At 37.7% G+C, this 25,225-nt stretch overlaps 1 protein-coding gene across 3 annotated transcripts in view; it reads left to right on the forward strand.

Annotated features, from left to right (window-relative positions):
• The window catches only part of sorbs1 (sorbin and SH3 domain containing 1), a 90,748-nt gene that overhangs the window by 54,152 nt on the left and 11,371 nt on the right, over positions 1 to 25,225 (forward strand). For 2 of the 3 annotated variants that reach the window (XM_088350856.1, XM_088350858.1), the window contains exons 14-23: positions 2,741 to 2,790; positions 6,790 to 6,968; positions 12,908 to 14,197; positions 16,430 to 16,494; positions 18,771 to 18,941; positions 19,600 to 19,646; positions 19,751 to 19,865; positions 19,968 to 20,093; positions 21,479 to 21,673; positions 23,801 to 23,896. In XM_088350856.1, the coding sequence (XP_088206982.1) occupies positions 2,741 to 2,790; positions 6,790 to 6,968; positions 12,908 to 14,197; positions 16,430 to 16,494; positions 18,771 to 18,941; positions 19,600 to 19,646; positions 19,751 to 19,865; positions 19,968 to 20,093; positions 21,479 to 21,673; positions 23,801 to 23,896 (2,334 nt within the window). Of the gene's footprint in view, positions 1 to 2,740; positions 2,791 to 6,789; positions 6,969 to 12,907; positions 14,198 to 16,429; positions 16,495 to 18,770; positions 18,942 to 19,599; positions 19,647 to 19,750; positions 19,866 to 19,967; positions 20,094 to 21,478; positions 21,674 to 21,788; positions 22,278 to 23,800; positions 23,897 to 25,225 lie in introns of all 3 variants that reach the window. The other variant, XM_088350859.1, reaches the window with a different exon arrangement.

The raw sequence follows: 25,225 nt of genomic DNA on the forward strand, positions 1-25,225 counted from the left end.
TCACCATCCGGGTCACGCGGTGTGAGGAGTAAAAACAAGACCTGGAAAGAGCAGTTTGGTTGTTTTTTGTTTTTGTTTTTTACAATAAAATAAATGAAACAGTATATTTTGGGCTTGCGAGTGCAGAACAAGGCTGTAGTGGTTTCACATTTGTGCTTTCAAAATACAGCATCTTAAAACCAAAGGGCCAGAACACGTAAGTTAGTCCAGAACACGTAAGTTAGTCCAATACTGCTGGTGGTTTGATTAGACTCAAGGCAAGACTGAAAGACTTCCTCCCAACAATGAAGCAGAACACCACTTACAACAGGGTAGGTGTATAATGACAAAAAAAGAAAAAAAGAAGTAATTAAGATCATTCCAATGTAGTAATAGGGTTCTTTAATTACCACTAAATGATTAACTTAATTAAATTAATGATGTGATGATTTAAAGAATGAGCAGGATATAGCTGAAAATCTCATGCTTGACTATAGATATATATATGCAATGACATTTTTAATATTGTAATACATGATAACAATAACTATCAAACAGCTCTCATCTTCAGAAAGCTTGGTTACTCCTGCAGCATGGAGTGTTGTTTTGTCATTTTTGTAACAATCTGCAATATTTTTGAGAGGCTAACTTTTTCAATTTCAGGCTTTTATCCGAGGCAATTTCGTGTTTACGCATGTGCGTGCCAACTTTGAGGGGCAACCCGAGTCACTGAGGTGCAAGGAAGAGCATGAGATTATTCACGCGCATTCTCTCCAAGTTAACATGGAACATTTGACTATATAAATAGATCGGAACACAGACCTGCCAGTCCGATGTTCTGTTCTTTTAAAGACAGGCGTTTATTCTGATGGGTTATTAATGATCGTTCTGCCCCGGCAACTAAAGGAGAGGCATGTTGTGGCAAATGGGGTGTTGGGAATGCTCCTTGTCTGGCCAAGGGCTAGAGAAGCGCCACACTGGGGAAGTGGACGCGGTATTAGCAGCAGGGCCAGCATGGCTGGGATGGGGATTGTGCAATCATATTTGCAAACAACACTTGTGCTCATATTCCTAGTGGCCGTGTGACGTCTGTTATTTTTACCTGCTGTGACGTGGGAGAGCAGGAAAGCAGCAGAAACAGTGACCTAAAATTAGGAACTGGGTGCTGATACTCTCAACCGCCACTCTTGGTGATAGGAATCTCAAATTCTCAAACGCCACCCTTTGTTTTTTGCCCCTTGGCAACACGTTATTTAGCCATTCTACAATATTTTGTAGAGAGTTGAGAATTGTCAAAGTCATATTTCAATAATCTATTGATCATTGAGATATGTTTTCTAATACAAAATTATTCAAATGTTTAGAATTCTCTCTCTACCACAGTGAATATTTTTTACCAGCAAGAATAAAGTCAGGTTTTTTTTGTTTTGAACAAATAAAAATAATGAACATTTTATATTATATATATATATATTATATATATATATTATATATATATATATATTATATATATATATATATATATATATATATATATATATATATATATATATATATATATATATATATATATATATATATATATATATATATATATATATATATATATATATATATATATATATTCCTGGCACAAATGGGCCACATGACAATGGCTTGTAAGATTCACCAGTGCCCTGTTAAAATGGCTGCACTTTTATACTGGGAGGGCAGTCCAAAGGACCGAAACCAAAGGAAAACACAACAACTAGAGTAGAATTTCCAATGGAAATTTTCTGGAGTCCACAAGTTGCCACATATTCCAAATTCAAAATGCTTCGGAATTAAAAAAACAAAACAAAACAAAAAAGAATGGTTTACTTCCCCATTATCCAACATGAAACGATAATGTCATTAAGTAAAAGAAAAATTACAGCAATTTAATGACTGAATTGTAAAACTTCCCTAATAACTTCCTTAATTCTGTGTACTATGTTTGCATTTAGCCAAATCTACGTCTCCTAAGGAGTATGAAAATATATTACTGCACATTCAGAACTTATGATTTATTAGTTTCTTATGAGTTTTACAGGGTAAATCATGGAATGTGTTTATTAAAAAACACAAGTGACTGACATATCATCATATATAAAAAGGGTATGCAAATATTTGTACCTTATGTACCATAGTAAGTAACTGCATTAAACATCTTAAAATGTCACTGCTACCTGCAAAAAACCCTGTAATTATTCGTAGCCCGGTATTTTCCCGAATTCTTGCAACGCCTTCGCCTTCGGACACTTGAGTGTATGGTAGAGTATCAAATAAGTGTGAGTGTGTAACTCGGCCCATTTGCACCACCAGCTGGTCGATTGTCTTCAGGTCTGCTCAGCGCTAATGAGAGTGACTCAATACCAGACAAAAGAGAACAGCTTCACTGGGAGACAGCAGTCCATTGGCTGAGACCGTGACAGCCCCCACTTCTGCACAGGCACCCTCCCCTACTGATGCAAACCTATCTGACCCACCCCTTCCTCCGCTCTCCTCGCCGCCGGTTTTTTTCCCCCCCTCTAACTTGCACGCTGGCCAAAACACATGCGTTTTCTTACTTCAGTCCAAAGACGCTAAGAGGTGCTGGAGACTGAAAGCACAAACCAGCGAGCGAGAAGAGACTGAAAAGCCAGAAGACAATCTGGCCATTGCTAATGCGCCTGCCTGTGTTCTAGCTGGAGGAAACCATCCTGTGGATCTATCAATGACTTCTTTGTTTGGTTTGTTGCAGAGTGCCCCCTCCTTCAGCCCCCTGGAAACAGCCTCCGACCTGAAGAACTAGTGAGTTCCTGTTCCTCGATCTCATACATTATGTCTGTCAACTAGTCTGTCCATTACGCTAATTATTATACTAAAATGTCAACGTGAGAGCAACTCGCCTGCTTTCAGCAGGGGGGATTCCTGCTTCCTGAAAGGGAAACCTTTGAGTTTGGTTGGGAGCTACCAGTACACGTTGTTCTGTTTATGTTGGGCAAGGTTAGATTGTTTATTGTGTCCTGAAGCCGGCTCCCGGTCTGGGAGTTATAAGAGATTATTTGTTAGGTAGTCACTTTGGAAAACTGTTGTCTCCTCTTTAGAGGGGGTTAAACAAGATTAATAAGTGATTGGATTGTTATCGTAAAAAGTCTACTGTTTCATTCACATCCTATGTGTGGGTCATAAAATGTGAAGCATCCATTGGGAAAACAAACTTTTCCCTCCCTTTCTTTGCACCCGTCTGGTACTCCCATTATGTCGTCATAACCGCCAGTTTTCTGATTCATAGTCTTAAATTAGAAGTCTCCAAGTTTTTGTAATGCTTGCTTGGATCGAGTTCCATGCTTAGAAACATCTGAAGTAAACCTCAAGTCATAATGTGAAGGTCTTCATAGGCACATATATGGTTCAAGGTCCAGGGTCTTTCTCTGTTTGAAAGGAGAGGTTTGTCACGGTTTCAGTTATAGAGAACAAATACATTGTTTTGGGGATCAATAAAGAAAGGAAAAATCAGAAAACTTAAGAAAAACAAAATTGATAAGACACTTGATTGGTTGGCACAAGGGACTAGGCAGACATGGGCAAAAGGGACATAAAAAAGGATGTTAGCAAAATTGTAACATGTAAAACGCAAAACTTTACGTTATATTTGAAAAGGAAAAGGCTAAAAATGTATTAACAATGACATAAACGTTCGATTCCTCAGTTCAGTTTCCTGAGTTTGGTAAAAAGATCATTACTTGCTAGGTCATGATAAGTTGTTTTCATTTGGTGTCATTACCAGTTGACAGCAAATGGTAAAATGGCTGCGTCCTTAAATGAATTAAAGGGGAAGATTTGCGTCATAACTCATTTTTCACAACACCATATTAAACACAATGCCACGTCTACACCAGTGGAGGGAAGACAACGTTCTTATAACAAAACCTTTGAGAATTTCCCTTCAAGACAGCTAAAATAATTAGATTAAAGGTATTAAAGGGACTGAGTGTACTATTTAGCGCCTTTTTAGTGGTAAAAAAACTTCATCAAAACAAAATATACAATAATAATAATAATAAGCAAAATACATAATCTACCATATAAACGTATATTATTTTAAATACTTGTAGGTTGACAGGCGGCTGACGTAGTTATCCGCAATCTTACCGCTATGGTTAGCCAAAAACCAGAAACCTTGTGAAAAATCACTGTGGTTTGGTCGCAATGATTTTCTGTAGTTTGTATTTGTACTTGAATTTGGTTGCATGACACAATACAGTAACATTAAATGGTCAAACAATACACAACGCTCCTGTATTTTCGAGAATGTAAATCACACTGTTTTAATATATTTTCAATATATTTTTGACTCTCTTGTGTATATTTCGGGGTGGTGCCGATATACGTCCTGCTCCGACACTCCGTCAGAATGACTTTTATCCCCCAAAAATGTTTATATTTATTTACACATTGTGTTCTTATATAATTTACAGTATTCTGCTTTGAAAAAAACCTGAAAAATAGCATTGTTTTCTTCAACGGAAGCTATTGTCTTATTCTTCCAAGAAACAACCGTAGATATGTTCTACATAATTGTATATTTTTGGCCCAGTGCGACTCATAGCATGGAGGAACTTATAGCCCAGAAAGCAATTTATTATCGCATTCTTGGTTTTAAAAGAGTGCTTAAGTTACATATGTGGCTTAGCAGCATCCTGTTTTGATATCACCAGATCCTTCTCAAGAAGATATCTCGGGTATTGCATTGCTTCTGAATTCTAACCGCAGAAATCTGCATTGAGAGCCAACATGATTTTATTGGCTCGCTGCATTTAGTAGCTCACTTTTTTTTCCAAGAGCCATGAAAGAGTTTCTTGTCAAGGTGCGGAGTCAAGAATTCGTGCATGTGGCCAAGCTTGTAAAACTTCCGCCTGAAGATTGTAAAACCAAGTTTTGCAGTAGGTCAATGTTTCCATTTAACGATGGCCGACGAGTTTAAATAGGGATGGAGGAGGACTGATATCAGGTATCAGTATCAGGCTTTTACCTGGTACTTGTGGTCGCACTCAAGTACATGTTTACTCTTTTGATTAATATTAATGTTTTAATATGTGGCATGTGACATATACTTTAAAATATGTAATATAACATATACAAAATATATTTTTATATATAACCCTATTTGCTAATATAATGATTTTTCCCAAATGATACAGGGTACACTATGTATGTTTTTGTCGTTCTAAGACTATTTTTTTCCAACATATGAGAAATAATATGCAGCAAATTTTGTAGACAATTTTGCTCATTTCAAATTATATATTTACTGAATAAATAAGTTGAGAAATTGTAAAATAAGGAAAAAAAAGCATTTATTCTTGCTAAAGAAATTTGAATAAATAAGAAATCAATGAATTTTAAAAGATATTTTTGCTTATTCTACTAAATTATACTGCATAAACTTGTGAGACAGTCTTGTTAATGTTAAGATTCTTTTAAAATGAAGAAATAAGCTCAAAATATTGTAAATTGAGAAAAAATATTTTAACTTATTTTTACAAGAGAAATGAGAATGCATAACTCATTTCGCTATGGATATCTATGAAAACTTAATAGAACATTTAACTTATTTTACTACGAAAATAAGTAAAAAACACAGACTTTGCTAAAGAAGCAGAGTAAATATATTAAAAAATAAGAAAAATATTTTAACTAGAGAAATTAGAACAAATAACTTATTTAACTATAGAAAATAAAAACAATTTAATAAAGTATTGAAACTTATTTTACTGCATAAATTACACAAATAACTCTTTTTGCGAGAGAAATACGTTAAAACATATTGTAAAAAAAGAAAATTATTTTAATTTATTTTTAATTGGGAAATTAGAATAAACAACTTTACTATAGAAAATTTAGTGGAATAGTTTAACTACAAAATAAATATAAATAACTTGTATTACCAGAGAAATAAGTTAAAAATATTGTTAAATTAGAAAATATTTCGCTCTAAGAACAGCTGTATAATACAAAGATACAATGCATTAACATGTGCCCAAAGGGAGTAACCTTAAGCAGAAGATTTAAAGTGCCTATGACTTTTTAACTTATTAAACTAGAAAAATATGAATGTATTTAACAAGGAAGTAAATGATTGTTTATTATTCCTGAAAAATTTCATTTCCAGTTCACGGTTTAAAAAGCCCGACAGGCGTCAGCCAATACTGTTATCGGCATGCAAGACAATTAGAAATACCTTAAAAAGAGACCATTGCCAGTAATACCTAAACCTGACATCAGCACTCACCCTCTTTGATCTTGTATAAAAATTATTTTTCATGGGTAAAATGTAAATCCAACAACATTAGATTGGGTTGATCAATATAAGTGCTTTAAAGATGGTGTTATCGAACATACCTAGTTTCAATGTGTGTTTGTTATCACTGATTTCAGAGGTTGTCTGAGTTTAATGACTAGGTTTGTCCTGAAATAGCAAGAGAATGTGAGTGAACATGAGAAGTCATGCAGGTGTAAGTGATGATACGCTACGCGGGAACACTCAGAGAATATTTATGGACGTCTGTGCTTTTGGAGTCTACGGAACGCGAGTGCATTTTCTCCAAGAGCAAACTCCAAAATTCTGCGCTTCCCTCTTATTATCTTGACTCCCACTCGTCTCACAAAACAGGAATGACCTCAAGACATCCTAAATAAGAAACACATGGTTGCCTATTTCCAAATGAGCGTTGTTTCTGTTGATCAAAAACACTCCTCTTAAGTACATTAACTTCTTAAATCCACTGTCTGTGTTCCACTGTCTAGCTCCTCGAGCAAGTCCGGACACGGCGATGCGGGAAAGGACGGAGGGTCGTCCGATAATGAGTCGGCAGCTCCGGAAAACGACCGTCACGTTTATAAAACTGTCCTGGAGGGCGGCGACATTCCGTTGCAAGGTCTGCGAGCCCTAAACAAGCGCCATGGGAGCTCATCCTCCTCTAAAGGTGAGTTTATAGGTGTTTATTATGGGAAACGTGACAATAGCAATGAGCAATAGACCCCATTGCATGTTAGTAAACAAGTGTGACGTAGCTAAGCTGTGTGCGTAATGTTGAGGCAGAAAGGCGGAATTCATCTCTTTGTATACCAGCGGATTGACAGAGGATTGTGGATTTCAGACAGTAACATCTCAAATAAGCAGAATGTATGAACAAGCAGCAAGAGAGCGACTTTATCTTAGTGATCAAAGTCAACAACAACAAAAAATCGGTGCTACATGTAAATTGTCCAAGCAAATTTGAGGAGCTTTTATACAATGTCAGTCCATATCTGGTAACGAGTGAAGTTCCTTTTTTGTAACGGCAAGTTAAATGAAGGAAAATAGTGGCTCAGATGACCAGCTCATGTTCACAGTAGTTTAGATAACATATAGTTAAACTCTAGAATAATTAACTTTTCTTAGCTTGCACCCGCCTTAAAGCATTTGTATAGTTGGTGGGATCAATAATAATAATGAAAAACACCATTATTCAATAATAATTATGACTGCTAATGTATTATTATTAACTTTATACATCCATCCATTATCTGCACCGCTTTCCTCACGAGGGTCGCAGGGGTGCTGGAGCCAATTCCAGCTAACTTCGGGTGGTGGGCAGAGGACAATACATATTAAATACAATATAGATTTTTAACAATGTTGATAATGTTATTATTATAAAATATATAATAGGTCGCAACAATAGTAGCAAACTTACAGTCGATGGTAGGGATTGGTAGCAAACACAATTCTCCGAGACTTATCCCACTTACACTTATGCATTTGGCATTCAAGTAAATCCAAACCAAATTTCCATGATTACCTACCAAATAAGAGATGGACATTGCAAACGCGGATACTCTTAATGAAGTCCTTGGTCCAGTCAGTTATTTGAATGGCTTGCAGCCACATACAGCTCCTGCGGTTCGTTTGAAAAGGCCTGTTTCCTCTTTGATTTGAATTGAATTGTCTTTATTGTCATTGATATCAGCGTCATGAAAGATTGTATGCAACCTTTTAAGAGCGGACATGGTACTCCAGGCTAAACATGTAAGACTTTAAAGAGAAAAAAATAAATAAGATTATCAGAGTAAAAGGCAGAAAAAAATATTTACAACGTAGCGCTTTGAGACTAGCCTTAGTTATAATAATAGAGCAATGTTCGTAAATGAAAAGAAACAATACTGCAGTGAGAAGGAGTCCAATATTATTTAGCAGCAGCAAAAAATAATAATAATAAGTCACAAAATATATATTTTTTTACAGTTTTATGCAAAAACATTTAGCAGCAACAATGATGGCCCTCGGGAAGAGACTGTCTCTGATTCTGTTTGTTCTTGTTTTGAGGGACCTAAAAAGAATTTCAAAAAAATGGTGTTCCTTAAAATAATAATTGGTTCACCCATGCACACAACAGCTAGGCATGTTGTTTTTGTTAATAGCCACTTTAAAACGCAACTCAACATACAAATCCTCTCTCGCTCTATTCAAACTCACACTGCTCCTCCCACTGTTTTTGGTCAACAATGCGCACACATCTTTTGGTGATAAGGACATGGGCTGGAAATGGGTCTATACCAACACGGACGATGAGCATGTGTTTCCGTTTGGCTGGGCTCAGCACATCTTTTCTCCCAGGCTGCTTCACAGCTTCAACCAATCACCCTGCAGCATTCATCTCCAGTCACATTTGATTTATTACTAATGCAATGAATGAAAACAAGGCTGGACATCTGCTTTGGAAAACATAGGAAGCAAGTGAGGTTGTTATGGGCGCAAAGCTAGCTTGTTTTATTATCCCCCTTCTTGCACCAGTCACCAGGCAGGTTTAGGAAGGGTGTGTTGCATAGACATTGAACAGAGAGCCAGGAAGGGAAAGGATGAAAAGGGATGAGTGAGATAAACAAGAGCTGTGCTCTTGGAAACCAAGGGAGTGCAACGGGAGGGGCGTGGGTATGCCGGTTATACAGAGGCCTGGCGGTCCGGAGGAAGTCAGCTGTCAGTGTGAGGTCAGGGGCAGGAATTTCTGAGCACATGGCTGCACAGTCAAACACTGTGGGAGGGGACAAGAGGGAACGCAAGGAAGTGAGGGGGTGGGTGGGGTCAAACGTAGTTTATTTGTTCCTATATTTACTGTATGTTTAAGGTTTAAGGTTGCAAATATCTGTTTTGAATTGACAATCGGAAGTACAAACTGCGGGCAAAAAAAAATCTTAATTCCCATGAAAAAACTGTGTCTCATTTTAGAACTGGAATTGTCTTTATTGTAAATTGATAACAACGGAGTGAACATTGTTTACAACAAAATTAGACATTAGCACTCCAGAAAGACTGAAAAGATCAAAAGAATGTCAGGACAATCAAAAATATTTACAAGGTAGTGCATGGAGACTGGTCTTAGTCGAAAGTGCATCAAAACAATAGTACAATGACAAATAGTGCGACATTTAGCCGCAGCAATATTCCTCAAAATTCCCTAAGCAAGTCGATAAATAAGATATGAATACCAATTTTTTTATTCATAGGCAAATATATATTTTCCACAGTCTTGTGTGCTTGTTTAGGGTGGTGATGGCTCTGACTATATTACTGTATATACTATATTTTAAACATGTTTTTCTAGTAAAACGAGAATAGTCTGTGCTGCAAATTCTTATTTTTCAAAACTATTTTCTACAAACATTACAAAATATTTAAAACTAGCAAATGATCTGCCGCATTACAATTTTGCATTTTTTAAATTTTACTGGGGGAAAAACAAGTTAAAAATATAACTAACTAACATAACTAATACGGAGAATAAATGTCTCAATGTGATCAGAATCTTTTGTATTGCTTGCATGTAAAACATTCAGGGTTGGGTAGGGTTACTTTAACTTGATTACTTTCAATTACTTTTGGATTACTCCAATACCAAATATGCTAATAAAAGACAAAAGAAACTAAATATGAATACAATTATGACTCACAACACGTGGTAAGCTTTCTCTCCTGGCTTTGATCTCTGGCAAAACTAACATAAAATGCGACAGAAACAAAATGAAAATAAATCCAAACAGCTTGCCAACATCATTTTTGCCGTTCCATGTATTCCGTTACTCTCCAAGCCTGCACAAAATTTAGTAATTTTATTCATATTCAGTTTATTTTGTCTTTTATTAGCATATTTGGTATTGGAGTAATCCAAAAGTAATTGAAAGTAATCAAGTTAAAGTAACCCTACCCAACCCTGAAAACATTTAATATTGCCTTTTATTTTTGGAAATAATAATTACTAACAACATTTGTACATGTTTTTTTTGTTTGTTTTCTTTCATCCAAAACAATGCAATGTAATTTACTTACTAGAAATAAAGAGTGTACCTACATTTAATTGTTTTTTCAATAGGACGGTGTGTAGTATTTAGCACCTCCTAGTGGTTAAAGACTTCATAGAATTAAAAAAAGGACTATATTGGTTTGAAAAATAAGCAAAATGCATGAACAATCATATAAAAATGTATTTAAAAAAAAAACTTAAGTCAAGAAAATGTACATTTATTATACATAGCATGAGCCTAACCTATTGACATAATTGTCTGCCATCTTGCTGCTACAGCTACCAAGGGAAAAAAACAAAAAGCTTGCAAATGTAGTTTGGTCACTTTGAGTCCCCATAATTTGTATTCTCTCTTGTGCTTTAGAGCTCACTTTTTCATTGGTACTACACAACACAGCAGCATCCAATAGTCAAACAATACACACTGTTCCTTTACATTTCAAATGATATCCAAATAGCTTACCTAAACTGGGGCAAGTGTTCAAGCTATTTTATTATGTGATGCATTTCAATAGAAAAGGCCAGTGCACCATAGCACACACCTAACAAAGTAATGTATTTGTTTACTTATTTTCAGTGTAAGTACCTCTTTAATATAATCATTAGTATGCAATATCACGTTGTTTCCAACTGGTAGGCTCAATATCAATTGTATAGCTTCGCGCGCTTGTCTACAGTTAAGATTTTGTATAAATTGTTGAATAAGATAATATAAAGTTCTCCTAAAAACAAATACTGCTGAGATCCTCAAAAATATCACACTGAAGTTTATTGCGTACACAATATTGAATGCAATGACGTGCAGTGAGGTTCTTGTCTTGTGAGGCACAGTCAGATTCACAAATAAATGAGCCCTACATATTTTCATTATTTGATTGGAGTAAGGCAGCAATATAAACTAAAGCATAAAAAAAATGTATTTTTTTACCTTAACTTATAAATTAAGTCTAACTTGCCGTTAGCTTTCTAGTTCTATCACTGATCCTATTGTTTGTTATTGAGGTGTGCGCCAAATCAGAATCCTTGATCTCACTACCGCCCTCTGCCAAGAGGCAAGAGAACTGCACGCCTCGGTCCAATATACAGACCTTCTGTAAAAGAATATGTTACATACTTCTTGTGTTGACAATATTCACGATATAATGTTAAAATTGAGCGATTTTGTAAAGGAAAAATCCAAAAACTGAAGTTAAAAGAGAAATAACTTTAACACTGAATAAAAATAACAATAGGCTGTGCCTCACCTGCCTCCGTTGATTGTACGTCACTCAGAGAATGTAATTGTGGCCCTGGATAAAACGTTGATCTTATATTTTGGGTTGTTTTAGATTGTAAAATCAGAAAAAAAAATACTACTCGTTTTCATTTGGAGGATAACTACTTTTTGGAAAGAAATATTCAAAATATAAAGAGAGTCATGCTCCAATTTTTGCTTACTCATGATAAAATCACGTGCTCATACTTTCGTCATGAACGGAGCCTCCTCATTTACCTTTTTATCACACAAACAAGATCACTTGACACATTCCTGAATTTTTATTAGCGTAACAGACGGGAAAAAGCAGATGGTTTGCTTATGCTGCAAAACGTCTGTCCCAGCATGTGAAAGCATGTGTCATTTCCTGCTCCCATCTGGATCACCAAGCTAGTGCATTGACTCAGCGTATTCTCTCCAACAAATGCAACATGGTTTTTAATGTATTTTGTGAATGTTTTGATACTGCAGTCAGATTCCTCCCCGACATAGCATTCCACCGCATATTGCTAACAACGCTTTGTTTCATTATTATGTGTTTATGTCAATTCTCTTAGCCTCTCACAGAGCTTGGTCTTACGCTGTGCTGTTTCTATTTTAGTCATCTCTAACTTGATGAACGCCGCATCAAGTCTTGCTTAGTCTTATGTAATTGAATTTATTTCCTCTAGAACAGTGTTTTTCAACCTTTTTTGAGACATGGCACACTTTTTTTATCAGAAAATCTTGAGGCACACAGTCTGAGAATGTTTAAAAATGTAGTCCGGAAACCAGGTTTTATTCCTTTAAGATTAGATCATCATGTTGCAAACCGCTTATACAGGTACAAGCAATTGTTTAACAAATATAAGTACTGTACATATGTTTATTTTATATATTTAGTTTTTTAACAAATCACTACTATTCCGTCAAATGATAATAACTGGGGAGACTGTTAAGCCAATTAGGAAGCAGAACATCAGTGGAGTAGAGAAATTGTGAATAGTAACCCGCATTATGGCGAGGGATTACTGTACATAAAATGGATTAAAACAGCAATCTTCCGCCACCTACTGAAAATAATTTTATGACTACTTTACGATAACAGGAACAACGCACAGACATTTACACAATTGTTATGACTTTATCAAGTTGTTGCCAAGAACAAGATGAAAATGGAAAGATTTTTTTCGGATGTCAAACAAGGTTTAACACCACACTCGTGCGCCACACTTGTTGAGAAACACTGCTCTAGACAAGTGTCTAACTTTGTTTTAGCATCTTTGTGTGTGGACTTGTGACCATTGTAATCTAATATGCTGTTTATTCTGTTGTCCTGCATGCTTGCCAGTGGATTATAAAGGTGGGAATGGCTGTATAGATTCACCCTGCTCCTCTAAAAATAGTATATCGAATCTTGCCAGTAACGCAATCGCTAACCAATGTAAGAATAAGAAGCCTTTTTTCGCTGCCAAAGCCGGCATACCCCAAATCCTGCCGTCCAAATTCAAGCCCAAGCAGCTGCCCCCTTGTGGTGACATCCAGGAAAACTCAGTGCGACCAGCTGGGCAACACAAAGCGCACAGCTGCGAAGATCTCTACAAGTGTCATCGTGAAGTCCCCGGGACGGAGCTGAGCTGTCTGTATCCAGACTCCCAAGCTGAGGTCTCTCCCCAGATGAGGAGGAGCACTTCGGAATTTTCCAGTTTGTATAGGGTCATGCATCAGATCCAGAGGCCACGCTCAGTGGGCCAGAGCCCCCCAGGGAGTGTCCGCAGTATGGCTTACCTCTTTGAAGAACCAAAAGCGAATGGGAGTGAGAAGTGTCAAGCCGACGATGGGGGTAGTGTTTCTCGGGATGCCGTTTCATCACGGGTCAATGAATTTGAAACGTTCATTCAGCAGTCTGGTTTAACCCCCAGTCGCTGTTCTTCCTTACCCACGCTGAACTCCAAGAGTCCGCAACACACTGCTAGTGTCTACATGCGCTCTGTGGCGTCCGCTGAGAGCCTTGTAGTGGGCGGCACCTCCCAAGGAAAAAATCACCCCCTGGTGGAGGTGAGTGGAAAGGACACGGCGGACAAGGAGGTTAGGGTCGAGTCGGCTTCTCCCACCAATCCTGAAGTTCAAATCATACCAAAGATCTCCACAGAGACCCTTTCTCCCACTAGTGAAACTAAGGCTCCCATCCCACTTCCTCCAATGTCTTACCCACTACATCACCCCCATCTTCACCATCTTAACCACCAGCACTTCCCCCAAAAACCCACTAAATGCAAAGGCTCTTGTCCCGCTTCCTACACCCGCTTCACGACTATCCTCAGGCATGAAAGACAACAACAAGAAAAACCCGCACCCATGGAAAAGAAGTCCATGCTTCCTGGACATCTTCTGCTCATGGGCCCTGCCCCTTTCAGGCTGAGGAAAAACCTGCGCCCCCAGCAGCCTCTGCGGACGCTTTCCGCCACTAAAGTCATACCTGGGAAACTCAGCACGTCTCCAGAAATTAAACCTCTAATACCCCAGCGTTTGTCCTCCTTGGAGGTGGTGGAGAGGCTGAGTAGCGGAGAGGGCGAGGACTGCGAGGAGCTGAGTAACAGGGAGGGCTTGGACGCCAACGGAAACCTTCTTCACCACAGAGGTGGCTATCTCCATTCCATCACGACCGTCATCCTCCGCTTTCCCGTGCTCGTCCATTCAGCACGACCATTCACTTCGTCTCTAGCCATTCATCTTTATTCTGTGTGGTCTTTTGACAAAGTGACAGTGAAATGTTCATGTCATTTTGCGTGTGGTGTTTGAGACCCTTTCGTTTAAAAGTGAATGATGACTGTGCCATGGATGCACAAGGATGACTGTAGGCTGTTCTGGGGGATTGTTGAAAGGGGCAGTGTGCATACTTTTGTGCCTCCTAGTGGTCTAAAAAATGCATTTGTTGAATAATAAGGGGTCACCAACCTTTTTTGAAGCTGAGGGCTACTGTACTGGTTTGCTTGAAAAGCTACTAGTATTATTATTGTGTTATAACCAGGTTTTAAGTATTAAAAAGTCGAATAGGCCCAGTCAACCACTAAAACATCAAGCCAGTTAAAAATCAAATCCTAGCCAATCACGATGACCCATTTCTCTCTGGTACTCAAGTGTTCTTAAGGGGCTACCTGGATACCTAATATATATCATGTAAATGTGAACTGTTTTTAAATGTTTGTAGATTGCAAAATCATTTATATTACATAACATGAGTCTCACCTACAGGGAGCTGACATATTTGTTTGTCATCTTGTTTGGTTAGGATACCCCTAAGACTAAAAACCTGGCAGAAGGCTTGGCAAAATAAATGGGAAGAAAAATAAAGCGGTCTGGTCATTTTGAGTAGTAGTTTGTAATCGTCCTTGTCCTTTGTTGCATGTCATTTTTGGTTGCAGAGTGACATTTAGTGGTCAAATATTACGCAGTATCCCTTTAGTGTTTGAGTCTCATGCTAAAAAGTTGCAAAATTTAATTTAATACAGGTAAAAACAAGTTAAATAAATTGTTCCTACATAGTATAATTGTACAACTGAATGCATTATTGTATGTTGGCTGATCTTTCTGCTGATTTTAAAGGGGCAGTGTGTTTAATTGAAAACTAGATCTTGCTGTCTTGTGTTGTGCTAAAAGCACAAGGAAGAATACAATATACGGAGACTCAAAGTGACCAAACCGCACCATTTCTTTTCTCTTTTATTTTGCCACCTCTTTCGCAAGATTATTGGTTTTGGGGAAACTTTAGCATAAAGATGGCTGACAATCATGTTAGCTTTCTAAAGGCGAGGCTCATGTTTTGTAAAATAAATACAAAGTTCTTGACCTATGAGTATTCTCTAAAAATCCACGTTTACATGATGGTTCATGTAATCTGCTTATTATTTGTTTTGTTCTAATAAATATAATTTTGTTTAGCAAAAGGAGGTGCTAAATAACACACACTGTCTCTTTACATATTTTTGTATCTGTAATATTAAAAAGATATTTAAAAAAATATCCTTAACTGGACTTTTTGCTGCAAAAATCCATTTAAAAGTTGTGAGGAGGTGCAAGCACATTGCCAAAAGTCTAGTAAATTCTAGAAGTCTCGTAAAATGAAATTATTTATATTAATATCTTCCAAACTAAAATACAATTAAATAGCTGACTCAGGATTTTTTTTTTGCCAAATTTGATTTAACAAAGTAAATCTTCCTTTTTATATTTGTCATCTGGAATTTTGTTCTGTGTAGTTCCAAGCACCCTCCAAAAATTCCACCTAATAAAATAATAAGGTAAGAAAAAAATATATATATATATATAATTTAAAAAAATAGATCATCAATATCAGAACAATAGTTTGTTAGTTGTGATACTAAATTACTGTTTTTTTATGTTGGAATTTTTGGGGATTGTTTTGTAACTTGATTAGTCAGTCCCAACTTTTTGGGTTGTTTATTTACCTCAGTAGTTCGGTCACTCCTGTTTTAAATCAAGGAGTGAGCATCCCTTTTAGTTGGAGACATCTAAATTATTTAGTAGACTTCTGTCTTGTCAATTTAGAGGAGCATTTATGAAACGTGGTTGTTTGCTTCCTTATTCTTTGTTTCTGAGTCTCTGGATTTTCTTCATGAACACATTTGATCATTCTGTGTTCATTCATTTCCTCCTTGATGCATGCTGAACGTTATTTGGCATGGTTTGGTTTTGTGTGTGAGGGATTATGTTTCCTTTTCTTTTCATTTGACGCATCGGAATCGGATATTTGACTGCAATATCATTTAATGTCTGCAATGTTTAATTTGTTCTTGCATTTCAGGGGGAAAATTCTCACAGTTTTTGACTTTTTTATTGTTGCTTTTCCTAGACTCATCCCCAGCACATGGAGAAAGCCAGGATGAAGTCCTTAGGAGGCGTCATGGTGACAAAGAGGTGATTTTCTGTTTATTTTTTTTGATTTTATTTATGGTTATTTAGACCCTTTTTATACAAACAGTAGACTCCCTGCATATGATATTTCTGAGGTTTGGATGACAAGGTAAAACTGTCATTAAGTGGAGAATAGAAACCTATAGTAAATAGGTAATGCTTTCCAGTCCCCCGGGGTAGAAAACAATAAAATTGTAAATGCATATTAGCATTAGCAACAAAATAGTAAATTGTAATTACTACTTTTATGTAATATATGTGCATTTGATTGAATAACTTTAGAAATAAAGATACGTAAAAAAGCAAATCTAAATTACTCTTGGTGTGACGTGACTTGGGCTGGTACAGTGGAGTTAGTGGGTGGATGCAGAATGGGGAGGAGACAGTAGATCGGAAGTAAAGCTGATTGTACAACTTCCACTTGCTTAGAAAATCGTGTTGCCTGAATTGCCTCGTTTTTCCTAATGATAGTCATTGTTGTGGACAAACTTTTTGTTTTGGGCCACATAAGGTGAAACTTTTCAAGCAGAGGGGCCGGACCAGTAAGGAAACGTGAATGATTGAGTTACGATACAGAACACTGGGGACAAGAGTGGCACCAACGCGCTCATTTTTAGCTTGGCATGAGGTGGACAAACTTTTTGAGTTGTGGGCCGAATTGTGTCAAACAAATTAGGACCAGGAGTAAGAAATGATTAATACATTGACATTTGGGGTCACTGGAGACAAGAGCAAAACCAAAATAACTTTTTTTTTTCATTAGTACTACCCATTTTTACCATTATCATTACATTTTTTTACCATTTTCGTCTGGTGTGCCAGATGAAAATGGCTGACGGGCTGTATGTGACTCATGGGCTATAGTGTGCCCATCCTTAGGTTAAGGCCGTATTCCTCAGCAAGGGTATCGATGCATGTCTTCTTTTTTGTCTTTATTGTCTAAAAATTTGTTTCCATTGTTATCATCTTCTCGCTTCCCTCTTTAGCACCACTGCAAGTCCTGGGACCCATAGCTTAACAAATTATAGTTTGTCACATGAGATTTTAAACTGAATAAAAAGAGAGAACGGGAGAATTGCAGCAAGGACTTCAGCCAACAGGATATTGGTATTTTCCTCAAACTGGCGGCCCAGGGGGACAACTGCGGCCGCCTTAATATGAAAGTTAAAAGAATAGTGTATATTATTTTCCCAATAGATAATGCACCTTATTACTTTTGATAAATAACAAAATAAAAAGGAAAAAAAAGGAAACAAAAAAAGAAAAGAAAAAAATGACCCCAACAAAAAGAAAGATGAAGAAAAATAGAATAAAATAAGAAAACTCAAAACACAAAAAAATGCCCAACCTCCGCAACAGCGGCCCCCAACTCAATTGAATTGGAGAACCTTGGGCTACGTCACACCTTAAATCAGGCATGTCCAAACTCAGGCCCGGGGGCCAGATACGAAATTTACCAATTTCAGTCTCTGTCATAAAATTAATAAAATGTGGCCCGCCATTAATGTTGACCGCAGTATAAAATAAATTTGCACACACACTAGAAAGGGGCACTTGCCCTCAGCTTTCTGTTAGGATTTTAGCCCACCCCATTTCTGACATAGCGACTACAAATAAAGAAAGAAAAGTTGACTGTGAGGGCTGGTGCTTCACGTACAAGTAGAAATTGGAGTATTTTCTCAAAGAAATCCGAAAAAACTACATCTGCCTAATTTGCCAAGAGTGGCTATTTTCAAAGTGTATATTATCAAGAGCCACAGCCAGACAAAACATGCCAACTACAAAAAGCTATCTGGAAAAGGTGAAGCCACTGGAAGCTGTTTTAACGGCACAGCAGCACGTTTTCACGTGTCAGATAAAAATTACAAAGGCGAGCTCCAAAGGCTGAATAGCCGTCCCTCACACATTTTCCTCTTACCAAATGTAGCCCGCTTTCTGAAAAGTTTGGACACCCCTGCCATAGATTATATTGACCAATGGCTGACAGGCATTTTAAGTACAGTCACACGCACAAATGCCATTTAGTAAGTTGCCCCAGCATGCCAAATAAATTGTCTTTAATGTCATATGGTGGGGAAATGCTGTAACCAGGTGCTGAAAAAAAATAGCTTTGCACTTCATAACGTGAAACCATCATAAGCTAGGGACGCCGTAACCCGGGGTTTACTGTACAATAACGAGTGGAAAACAAGGAGGCTTTTGTAAAAGTCCACTTCTATGTAACAGTGGAAGTAGGCCTTATCTCAAGGGGAAAACATTGCAATCTGTTTCCTCGGCAGAAAATGTTGGAGGAACAGCGGCGGTTGAAGCGGGAACAGGAAGAAGCCGACATAGCATCAAGACGTCACACTGGAATTGTCCCAACACGTCACCAATTCATTACCAACGAGCGCTTTGGAGATCTGCTTAACGTCACAGATAACACAGAGAAACGGAAATCGGGCATCGAGGTACACATAGAACTGGAAAAAAAAACAGCAGTTGCTTTGTCAATTAGTGAGTCTAGCTTGAGTAGGAATAAGGAGATTTGGGGTGGCAGATAATGTAGAGGTTTTTCTGCATAGTGGTCTTTGCATGTGGTTAGGGTGGGGGCAGATGTGGCGGCACGGCGAATGAGTGGTTAGCGCCTCCGCGGCACAGTTCTGAGGTCATGGGATCAAATCTAGTTACCAGCCTTCCTGTAGGAAGTTTGCATGTTCTCCCCGTGCTTGCGTAGGTTCCCTCCGGGCACTCCGGTTTGCTCCCACATTCCAAAAACATGCATGTCAGGTTTATTGGCTGGTCCAAAATTCTCCCTAGGTGTGATTAAGCAAGTAAGTTGTCTGTCTCTGTGTGCCCTGCGACTGGCTGGCAACCAGTTCAGGGTGTGTCCTGCCCACTGCCTGAAGATGGCTGGGATGGGCTCCAGCACCCCCGCGACCCTACTGAAGATAAGCGGTGCAGATAATGGATGGATGGAAGTACTATAAAACGATTGAACCCTAAACCAACATTAAATGCAAGAACTGTTTTTTTACACACGAACACTTTGCTGAAAATAGATGCATAATAACTTAAAATCTGCTCGATCCCTTTACTTAAAAATGCGTTTCTTGTATGTCTGTGCAGAGAACTCCAGCCATGGCGCGCTTTGACTTCAGGGCAGAAACTTTAAAGTAAGCAGATATTATCAGAATAACAATTTGCAATGTATGCAAAGAACAATTTATCAAAAAGTCGCAAATGTTGTGAAATTAAATCCAACCGGGACATGTTTTAGGGAATTACCGTTTCAGAAGGGAGACATCGTCTACATCATCAGGCAGGTGGACCAGAACTGGTATGAAGGAGAGCATCACGGAAGAGTCGGAATTTTTCCTCGAAGCTACGTTGAGGTAGCACCCCCGATACATATATATAAATATATTATATATTTTCTTATGACACACGTGTTCCTTGCTCACTTGTGTTTATTATGTGCTTCCCTTATTGCACAGCTCCTGCCCCCCACAGAGAAAGCACAACCTAAGAAAAGTGTCCCAGTGCAGGTGTTAGAATACGGAGATGCTGTGGCCCGCTTTAACTTTGCAGGAGACACCGTGGTGGAGATGTCTTTCAGGAAGGTACGACCAAAACAACAACGATAAATGAGTGCAAAAAGTAAATGACGTTTAGAAAATGTCATTAAATGCAATCATGTCATAGAGTTTTTCATTCAATAGGAACAAAATAAAAACAATTTTTATCCGGCATATTATTTTACTTCAATTAGTTTTATTCATTTATGTTTTCTTTTTATCATGATTGTTCTTGTTTTATTCTATATTCAACATACTTTAAAAAACAAACGTGTTAGTCTTGCGGAATGAGAAAATAATAGTATGAATGATTATTATTGTGCTCATTTTTTTATAGGGTAGGGACAAAAATGATGAAATTCAAAATGATTTTTTATATTTTACTAACAAAATGTTTTTAAAATTAATAGCCAAGGCAAGATCATATAATTAAAACAGCAATAAAAAGTATTCTAAAAAGTATTATTGTTATACTAATATCAATTATACACATATATTCCGGTCTATTGATTAGAAAAAGAATAATAACAGTAAAAGTGGTTTAAATGGTTTTACTAAAAATTACTTAAAGGAAGACTGTGTAATATTTGACCACTAGATGTCACTTTATTGTGTTGTGCAGCTGAAAACAAATGCTATAAAGCACAAGGAAAAATGCAGACTACTGAGACTCAAAGTACCCAAGCCGCACTATTTGTCTTCTTATTTTTTTTCACGAGGATTTTTGTTTTTGGCGTCAAATGTCAGTTCCCACTTGGCGAGACTCATGTTATGTAAAATGAACACAAATTTCTTGATTTACGTATTTTATTTAATATATAAATAATGATATGATAGTTTGTGTATTTGTTCTTGTAATTAAAATCCATGTTTTTTTTACCTTTTGGAGTCACTAATACATACACAATGTCCCTTTAACACACCAAATTAAAAAAAACACGCATTAATAGGAGTGAACACCCATAGCAGGCATCAGTGTTAACATTTTAAAATTAGATGTTTTTTGTAGGGACTGCCAACCCATTTGAGTGTATGATAAATTTAAAGTTTATTAGACTCTTCAAATAAGAAGAGAAGACATCAATTTTGAACCTGCAAGAAGGACAGGAAGAGAAGCCTTCACAAAGTCCAACCTGTTCTAAAGGCCTTCACCTGAGCCTTTTCTTTTAAGTACATCTCCTAGTTGACAGTAGCAGATGCGCTGTAAAGGGTGTGGTAGTCAAAGAACAGCAACACGATCGGCTGATAGTGACTATTAATAGTCAAGACAGCGAACAACAATGAGCAAAAGTAGTCATCCTATGCATACCGTCCAAACGAGTCCAAAATCAAAAACCGAATACACTTATCAGTGGGCAATGGCCAGCTTGAGAAAAAATGGCCGCTGAGCCATAGCTTAGATGATAATTTGGGTTTTTCAATGTACACAGGGGGAAAGGATCACGCTAATCCGCCGAGTGGATGAGAACTGGTATGAAGGCAAAATCTCGGGCACAAACCGCCAAGGCATCTTCCCGGTTACCTACGTGGAAGTTCACAAACGACCACGCGTGAAAAACGGCTTGGATTACCCCGACCCGCCTCTCAGCTCTTCACCACAGCGCAGCACAAACGCGTCCCCTCAGGTGAGCACCCGCCTCACACCCACTAGATTTCCGTCTCACCTTGAATTTCCATTCTCCTTCATTATCAACTTCTCACTCTTTACCCTTCTCTCCCCCTCACGTTTCTGTATAAAAGCTGTATCGTAATCGCCTGACCACTTCCCCCCTGCCACTTCCTCGCTCCCCGTGCCGCTCGGTATCACCCGAGGTGCACGCCGTCTCCTCCGAGTGGATCTCCCTGACGGTGGGAGGTGGGAGCCCCCCGGCCGCTCCCACTCCCCCCTTGCCTCCTCTGCCAACCGTGTCCTACCGCTGCGGCGAATACCTGCCCCCTCCTTACTCTGCCAGCCCCTTGCCGCCCATCATCTCCCCCATGACATCGCCGTCCGCCTCCCCGTTGCCCCCTCCGTACCCGCCCAGGCCCAACTCGGCCACTCCTTTCCTCACTTTCACGCCCCCCCAGGGAGAGAGCTTCCTGCGCTCGCCACCTTCTCTGTTTCGTAGCATTAGCCCCAGCGGCGGGCCGGTGCTTGAAGGCTGGCTGGTGGCAGAGGGGGACGGCACGGAAGGGAATGGGGGCAGTGGTGTGTCCGTCCCTGGGAACAGACAAAATAGCCCCGCAGAGGTACATTCTGCATGGTGTGCCGTGATTTAGTTCGGCCTCACTCCGGGATTTTGTGATCTTTTTGTTTTTTTGCTCATGTAGTGCGGCTAACACTTGTTGAAGGCGTGCCTAACATGAGTGTTTTGGTCTTTGACTTAGATTCGGCTTCGGGTCTGCATGGTGTGTGCAACTAACACAAGTTGTAGCACACGGTAATGAAAATGGAACAACACCTGGAAAGTATTACAAAAGAGCAAAAATATTCATAAGATTTTGCCTACTTGAAGTGCCTATCCTATTTTCCCACAAGCATTTTAGGAAAACAAGAAAATGAACATTTTAAATCATTCAAAGGGCATTGTCTATTATTTAGTGCCTCCTGGTGGTACAAAAAAAACTTAAAAAAAAGAACATTCATTTGAATTCTCGGCAAAAATACATGAACTATCAAACCCCACTTAGGTCCCCACTATGTTTGTCTGGCAGCATGCCGCCACACTGTGCTCTGAGGCATGGCCCTCGCTCACATAATTACACAAATATTACACATTGGGGGCTTTGAAGTTATAGAATCATAACAATAATAACAATAAAAATAATATTTCTTTATTAAAATGTTTGTATTTTGCTGATAATTATTTTGAGTATTATTTTCCATATTTTGAGGGGGTAAAAGTAGTTGAATAAATCTTTAAATAAGAAAAACAATCCTCATAAAAACAAAAAATCTTACCCTGAAAGATGATCATTTTACTTATTTTACTGTCATACTGCTATTATTTTCAGGCTGGATTTTTGTAGTGTTATTTTAAATTATAGCTAATATTTTATTACATTTTTAAATAATTCTTACATTTTCAGGCGGGTCTTTTTGTAAAAAATGACAGTTAAAGGTCTTTATTGCCTTTTTTTGCTCAATTATACTGCTTGTTTGTATGAACTCTGAAAAAAATTAATATCCAAATGTTGATAATATAAGTTTTACAAATGATTTTAACATTCCCCAATTTAAATGGAGCTCGGTTTTATCTGACATACTGTGCTGTATGAACTTTGTTTTAAGTCTTTTCAAAAAATGAAATTGAAAGGGCCACTGTGTAATGTTTGACCATCACACTAGATATTTATGTATTGCGTAGTGCAACCGAGAAAGTGTGCTATGAGGCACAAGGAAGACTACAATTTACGGAGACTCGGGACTTCATTGCTCCTTCTTAGTGAAGCTTGTGTTATTTAAATTAAATATAAATTTATCGACTTACGAGTATTTAAAAAAAACACGTTTACATGATAGTTCATGTAATTTTGCTTGATATTTAAATCAATATTTTCTTTAATGAATTTTTTTCTGACAACTAGATGGCGCTAAATAATACACACTGTCCATTTAAGCTGAACACACTCGGATCACTGTAATAGCTCTTTGAAAACGAGCTCCTCAAATTGTTGTAGCAGGTGGAAGCAAACCATGGCATGATCTCCCTGCAAGCCAGCTTTTGTTTTGAAAATGTCCCGTTCTTGAGACATTTGTTTTGTTTTTGTAGCTCGTACGGAATGACATTGATCATCATGGACGCAACTCCAGGAGTCCTGTCATGCTGTTTGATATCCATGAAAACAACAATGTCAACTCTTTCACAGTAAGTACTCTTTCAGGTTTTATATTACTGTATGTATTCGTGTATAATGCACTGTTGTTGTTTTTTTACTTAAAAAAAAAACCTCAAAGTTTGGGTGTGCGTTGTACACTAACGCCTTTTGCAAAGTGAGAACGAAAATCCTGACCGCTAAACAAAGACTGATTATAGACAACATGCTTTATCTTATTATCACACAATTTTTTTTGTCACAGTACCAGAGACAAATGTTCATCTCATGGTGCATTTCACACGTTACAATGACAATACATTATATCCTACTCTTCTATTCTATGTATTTATCATATTCGAAGCATTGTAAGAAAGGCAGAAATGTATTGCCATTTGTGCATGTGGAATGCACCACAAAATTAACATTCGTCTTTGGTACCATGAGTTAAAATAGACATAGTACCAGAGACAAATGTTAATCTTGTGGTGCATTTCACATGCTACAATGACAATAAATTTGATTGTATTCTTCTATTCTACGTATGTATTTAATTCGAAGAATTGTAAGAAAGGTACAAATGTACTTTTGTTGGAACATGTAAATGCACAATGAAATTACCATTTGTCTTTGGTACCATGACTGAAAATAGTCACAGTACCAGGGACCAATGTTAATCTGATGGTGCATTTCACATGTTACAATGACAATAAATTATATCCTATTTTTCTAGTCAATATATTTATTATATTCTAAGACTTGTAAGTATGTGACAAATATATTGCCATTGAAACATGTGAAATGCAAAACAAAATTAACATTTGTCTTTGGTACCATGACTAAAAATACTGTGATAGTGAGATAAAATCCACTGGCTATTCATGCGATTATAAACTACTTGTGGACCAGTGGTTATGATTCAGCACTCAAGTGACTCGGCCTCTTGGCTTTGTAGTGTATTATGATCTGACCGATAACGGATAATGGATAATTGATAAAGAATATAGAACAATAAACCTCTACAAAATCCCTCCCCCCTTTGTAGCGTATTATGAACTGACCGATAACGGATAATGGATAATGAATAACGAAGATAGAACAATAACCCTTAAAAACCCCAAAACCCCCCCACTGCAGTATCTCGGGCTAAATTCCAGTTGTATCCAACTGCGAAGATTGGGCTGAGTGAACTTTATACCAAATTTTGAGCGAAAATTCGGGGTGCGCGTTATACACGAATAAATACGGTGTTTTCCTTATTTCATGTTATTTTTCTGTTGACTTTATTCACCATTTGTATAGTTTGAGTCATCCTTATCAATGGTCACAATGCTATGCAACGTTTAAAAGGAGCTGCGCTTTGTGTTTTTCTTAAGACTGCA

This window comes from Urocampus carinirostris, chromosome 13, assembly GCF_059441175.1.
Source record: "Urocampus carinirostris isolate Australia breed hairy pipefish chromosome 13, RoL_Ucar_1.0, whole genome shotgun sequence".
NCBI lineage: Eukaryota > Metazoa > Chordata > Actinopteri > Syngnathiformes > Syngnathidae > Urocampus > Urocampus carinirostris.